Source organism: Drosophila sulfurigaster, chromosome X, assembly GCF_023558435.1.
Source record: "Drosophila sulfurigaster albostrigata strain 15112-1811.04 chromosome X, ASM2355843v2, whole genome shotgun sequence".
NCBI lineage: Eukaryota > Metazoa > Arthropoda > Insecta > Diptera > Drosophilidae > Drosophila > Drosophila sulfurigaster.
The window spans coordinates 7,971,699-7,978,117 of NC_084885.1; the positions used below are offsets into that span (position 1 = coordinate 7,971,699).

Below are 6,419 nucleotides of genomic sequence, written 5' to 3' on the forward strand. Positions count from 1 at the left end.
AAATCGTGTGAATTATACAGTAATGATTGATTGATTGATTGTTTGATTGACAATTGTTGAAAGCAACTGCTTTAAAATAAAATAAAAACAAAAACGAGAAAAACAAAAATAATAATTATATAACAGTTGTGAACAAATTATATTTACATAGCGTATAAATAAATTGCATAACAATTGATTTAAAATACACAAAACAAATGCGCACCTTTTAAACCAAACACACATTTGAATTTGAATTTCGATTAGCGATAACTCGATAAGCGCGCGCGCTCATCGCTGCGAACGCAAAAATGCGAGCATGGCGAACGCAAAAATGCGCTCGCCGCATTTGGATATTGCTCGCAATGCGCAGCCCTGGCCCGATAAGTTTTGTATCGACAAACAGCTGATTGTGCTTGCTGCTGTTGCGGCCTACAGTGGGAATCAACTTGTCCAATTAACGTTGCGAGCACGGGACAACAATAACAACAGCAGCAACAACAACAACAACGAAAAGACAACTACGATAAGCGAATAATGTACAAGTTACTCCGTGGCGTTGCATGCTGCCAGCATGCCGCCGCCCACAGCGGAGTCAACAACAACCACACGGCCCTTATATTCGCAAGGACAACACAACAACTTGGCCGTCGTCTCCTCAGCACAGCCACAGCAACGGGCGCCGACGAACAAGTGCTAAGCAAACGCAAATTTCAGCCGCATCATGCCATCGAACCCAATGAGAAACCGGCCACCCAGTTGCCCAGTCAGGCGCGTGTCGTGATCTGTGGTGGGGGCATCACGGGCGCCTCGGTGGCCTATCACCTGGCGCTCCATGGCTGGGGCGGCGAGACGGTGCTAATCGAACAGGATGGCGTGGGCGGTGAGTTGCCGTGGAGTGCATGCGGTTTGGCCGGACGCTTTGAGCCCAGCTACACGGAACTGAAGCTGGCGGAGTACTCCATCGATCTGATTAAGCAGCTGACGGCACGTGGTCTGCCCACGGGCTGGCGTCAGGTGGGCAGCTTGAATTTGGCCCGCAACTTTGATCGCATGACATCGTTTCATCGCATGAAATCCCTAGCGGTGGCCTGGGGCATGAACTGCGAGATCCTGACACCGGAACAGTGTCAACAGCATTGTCCGCTCATCTCGCTGGATGGCATCGAGGGTGGCCTCTGGATACCCGAGGATGGTGTCTGTGATCCGCATCTGGTGTGTCATGCCTTCATCGCAGAGGCACAACGTCTCGGCGTTCGCATTGTGGAGCATTGTGCGGTAAAGAAGATACACAGCGAGCACGGGAAGGTGGCACGTGTGGAGACCACAGCTGGCGATGTGGATTGCGATTACTTTGTCAATTGCACCGGTTTCTGGGCACGCGAGGTGGGCACACTGTCCAAGCCGGTGGTCAAGGTGCCGCTCAAGGCGGTGGAACATCATTATTTGCACACGAAACCCATCGAGAACCTCGATCCGAATACGCCGTTTGTTCGCGACTTCGATGGGCGCATCTTCTTCCGCGAGTGCGAGGGACACATCCTAGCCGGCGGCTACGAGAGGGAGGCGAAGATGGTCTATGAGGATGGCGTTATACCGCTGTCGCAGGAGGCACGACAATATCCCCCTGACTGGGATCATTTTCACGAACTCCTTGATGCCCTGTTACAGCGTGTTCCCTCGTTTCGGGACGCTTCCCTCGATCGTCTGACCAACTCGCTGCAGGTCTTTTCACCCGACTGCAAATGGATATTGGGCGAGGCGCCTGAGATACAAAACTATTATGTCGCCGCTGGCAACAAGACGATGGGTGTCTCCGCCTCGGGTGGCATTGGACGGGTGCTCACCGATCTGATCACGAAGGGTTCCACGTATTTGGATCTGCACATTTTGGATATTTCCCGGTTTTTGGGTTTGCACAATAATCGCAAGTTTTTGCGGGATCGCTGCAAGGAGGCACCGGGCAAACACTTTGAGATCAACTATCCGTTTGAGGAGTTCCAGACGGGACGCAATTTGCGCATGTCGCCCATCTATCCGCAGCTGAAGGAGGCGGGCGCCGTCTTTGGCCAGTCGATGGGCTACGAGCGACCCAATTTCTTTGACCTCAACGACAAGCAGGGTAAGTTGTTGCAATTATCTGCAATGTGCACTTCAATTGCAAATTATTTTGGGTTTACTAACATTTCACAGTCGCAACGGATGAGCCACACAACAATTGTGCGTTTAACTGCAACTTTTCATTATTGAAAAGAATAATAGTTTAATTTAGCCAAAGTTTATCAGTGAAAGTATGCACTTATATGCAATTATTTGAAATGCAAGGATTGAGAGTAATTAAACTGCAAATATGTACGCATTTAATGCAAATCAAATTGACAATGTGCAGGCGCAGACCATGTATAAGAGATGTAGAGCAAATGAGCTGCAAATGTGCATTTATATGCATTGTCTTTAAGCGCAAAGACTAAGAGCACAAAAAATTCGAAACGTGAAAGCATTAAATACATTTAAATGCGAGGATAATCTGCATACATATTGAAAATATGCAGTTAAAAAGTAAAGTAAATACAAGTCATTTAAGTAAAAAGATTTATTGCAAGCAAATTAGAAATGTATTATTTAGGTGAGGTGATTTTATGCCTTCGAATGAAAAATATGCCATTATACGCAAGACATTAACAACTGCATTTATGTTAACAAATTTAGAGCGAACTGTAAATTGAAGATAACAAACAAAGAGCAAAAAAACTGCCACAGGTAAATGCAAAGCATTTAAGCGAAAAGATGTAATGCAAATAAATTGGAAATTTCCAGTTGTGTTAAAGTTTAACGAATACTTGTATGCAAGACATTTAGGCTAACAAATTGAGAGGTCACGAATGTGTTAATAAGTAAGTCATGCAAGGCATTTAAGTGAAACGATTTAATGCAGCTAAATTGGAAACATGAGGCAAATAAACAGCAAGCAACGCATTCTAACAAAAAATATGTCATTATATGCAACGCATTAACAACACTATGCAATTATCTCAGATTTGCAGTTAAATGTACATTGATTTTAGTTGCCACTGCTAATGTTATTTCGTCGTATCCACGCCAGATGAATTCGGATTGCCGCGCTTCCGCATTGCACAGACACGGACATTTGGGAAGCCGCCGTGGTTCGATCATGTGGCCTCCGAGTATCGAGCGTGTCGCGAACGCATTGGCCTCGCCGACTACAGTTCGTTTACGAAATACGACTTCTGGTCGAAGGGCAATGAGGTTGTTGAACTGCTGCAGTATCTCTGCTCAAACGATGTGGACGTCGCTGTGGGTTCCATCATTCACACTGGGATGCAGAATCCAAATGGTGGCTACGAGAACGATTGCTCGCTGGCACGTCTCTCCGAGCATCAGTAAGTCCATCATCATTTGATTAACAATTGTGATTTATAATTCAAGCATCTTCTACTTTTCAGTTATATGATGATTGCACCAACCATACAGCAGACGCGTTCGATGTGCTGGATACGAAAACATACGCCGCAGCATTTGCGTGCCAAGGTGAATGTGGCGGATGTCACCTCGATGTACACCGCCATCTGCATACTCGGACCCTATTCGCGCATCCTGCTCTCTGAGCTCACCGACACTGATCTCACACCCAAGAGCTTCCCCTTCTTCACGTACAAGGTAAACGCGCTGATGACCAAACTCAGTTGCCAGCTGTCGCTTTGCTTCGATTTCATCTCTGTACTCTTCCAATCTCTAAGAGCTTTGCGTTATTCTACCCGCTACACAGTGAAATCAAAAGAATTATGATAGTCTATAAAATTAGCAGCTTAAATTATGCAAACTTGTTTGTCACTTTGTCTGTTCGTTGACATCAACACCATTGACATGGGCCACCAAATTTACCAAAAGCATTTTTCTGCAATATTTTCAGCTTGTTTTGAAATTTTGCTACAGCTCGGAAAAAAACTATTAACATATTTCAATAAGCATATTTCAATAAGAATAAGTTAGTTGCATTTTGATGACACCAAATTTATTTAGAAAAATTAAAAAAAAAAATTAAATTTGCATAGCTGCATACAACTGAAAGTTAAGTGTAGGTAGCACATGATAAAATGTGTGAAAATATGCAGAATTCTATTGTATAAACTAATATTCAAGTTTATAGGTTCAAGTATCTTTAATTTGTTTCTATTATAAATTGGAACATTGCTTGCAAATTTCATATAGATCAGCAAAATATTCACGCATCACTCATAAATAGTTACATATTTAAATATAGCATCACTTTTTCAAAGTCTAAAAGAAAAGCGGCTAAATACCAAATGACAATATATTGTGTTTTTTTTTTGTAAGCTTCCACCCGACCTAAATGCCAATTTAACTATTTTTTTTGTTTTACTTTATATAAAAATATGTATTACCACAATTATTAGATATTTAATCTAATCTAAAACCAAAAAAAAGATAGTGCCGACAACTTTGAATGATTACATTGACCCAAGAGAGCTTTTGAATTTATTTAAACGGAGTTTAATATTTTAACCTAAAACCTCTTACTTGATCTATTTTCTTACTATTTTTTTCTATATAAATTCTCTAGAATTTTCTTTCTATGTTAGAAAACAAAATACGACAGCTTATGTCAAGCAACAACTTTGCAGTTGTGCGACAATTAATTTTCTAGGAAAATATCGGTTTTCTATTGATCTTGTCAATGTTTTGAAGTTGTATTTTGTATGTATAAAAAGTATTCTTCGTAAGCAACTAGTGTTTAACTGTTGATAACGGGTAACACACAGTCGAGCAGACTCGACTGTCAAAACTTATCTCAACTCATTCTCTCATCAATTCTCCCCTCTTAATCTCCCTAGGAACTCGATGTTGGCCTCGCCGATGGCATTCGAGTGCTGAACATAACGCACACTGGAGAATTGGGTTATGTGCTCTATATACCCAACGAGTATGCGTTGCATGTGTATTCTAGACTTCATCAGGCGGGTCAAAAGTATCAAATACAGCATGCAGGCAAGTTGATCGGAATGTGAATGTGAATGAATAATAGATATTGAATTTTACTTATTTATCAATGCATTTTAGGTTACTATGCAACACGTGCGCTGCGAATTGAAAAGTTTTATGCGTTTTGGGGACAGGATTTGGATACGTTTACAACACCGCTGGAATGTGGACGCAGTTGGCGAGTCAAGTTCAATGTGAGTGGTAGTGTTTATATATAGTTTATAAAGTAAATAGATATAGTATAGTATTTGATGTATTACAGAAACCCATTGACTTTATTGGACGCAGTGCGTTGTTGAAGCAACGCGAAGAGGGCGTTAAACGAATGTATGTTCAATTGCTGCTCAACGATCACGATCATGAGGTCGATATGTGGTGCTGGGGAGGTGAGCCAATCTATCGGGATGGCGTGTATGTGGGGATGACAACAACCACCGGCTATGGGTATACGTTTGAGAAGCAGGTCTGCTTGGGATTTGTGCGCAATTTTGATGAGCATGGCCACGAGCTGGCTGTGAGCAACGAGTACGTGCTGTCCGGGCACTATGAGGTGGAGGTGGCCGGTGTGCGATTCGAGGCGAAGGTCAATCTGCATTCACCCAACCTGCCAACCAAGTTCCCGGATCGCGAACGCGAAGCCTATCATGCCACGCGCGACAAACCCGACCAGGCAGATCTGCTCTCATTCAGCAGCAGCAGCAGCGGCGGTGTTGACGATGCAAATCAAACTATGACGCGACATTAGTAAACTTTAATGTTTAAATGTATTGTCGCGTTTGGTTTGTCTTCGAGTCTCAATTTTGCAATGCGATATTAGTATCATCCATCTAACCATCTATCATATAGAGTCTCTAAAGAGTGAGATGCACTTACCCCATCACCAACACACATCATCATATAATGAACGAGTTTTATGCTCAGCTATTGCTCAATTCATTAGCACTTGGTTTTTTTTTTTGTTCTTTTCTGTATTTGTTTGTTTGTTTTCTATATATTGCCGTGTCAATTAAAAGAAGAAAAAAAATTATTAATATATATATATTTAAATTATTACATAAAAGCAAATAACTAATTGGACTTTTGTGCTGCCAACGATGAGGAAAAAAAATTTATTACAAAAATTAACTTTGCTTCTTTTTTTTTTTTGGGGAACGTTTTACAAGCCCTGCGAAAATGTTCAAAATGTTCCTCAAAGCTAATCGATAAGGCACTTTGTTAAAAATTCACACACTCACACACACTTAAGCACAACAGCATGTATATGTGTGTGTATATGTATGTATGTGTGTGTGTTGGTGTAATGAACTCTTTTGTAATTGTCAAATTAAAACATCATTTCCTGTGTCTTGCCAAAATTCAAAAAAGTGAAGAAACACCCAACACACACACACACACACATATATATATGGGTAATTCCA

General features: G+C 41.8%; 1 protein-coding gene across 1 annotated transcript; it reads left to right on the forward strand.

The window, feature by feature from the left end:
* Window positions 1-361: 361 nt before the first annotated feature.
* On the forward strand, window positions 362-6,122 carry LOC133848240 (pyruvate dehydrogenase phosphatase regulatory subunit, mitochondrial). Its single transcript, XM_062283730.1, has 6 exons — window positions 362-2,101; window positions 3,083-3,380; window positions 3,444-3,657; window positions 4,854-5,007; window positions 5,080-5,195; window positions 5,264-6,122. The coding sequence occupies exons 1-6, from the start codon at window positions 517-519 to the stop codon at window positions 5,744-5,746; spliced, it is 2,850 nt and encodes a 949-aa protein (XP_062139714.1). The 5' UTR covers window positions 362-516; the 3' UTR covers window positions 5,747-6,122.
* Window positions 6,123-6,419: the final 297 nt, after the last annotated feature.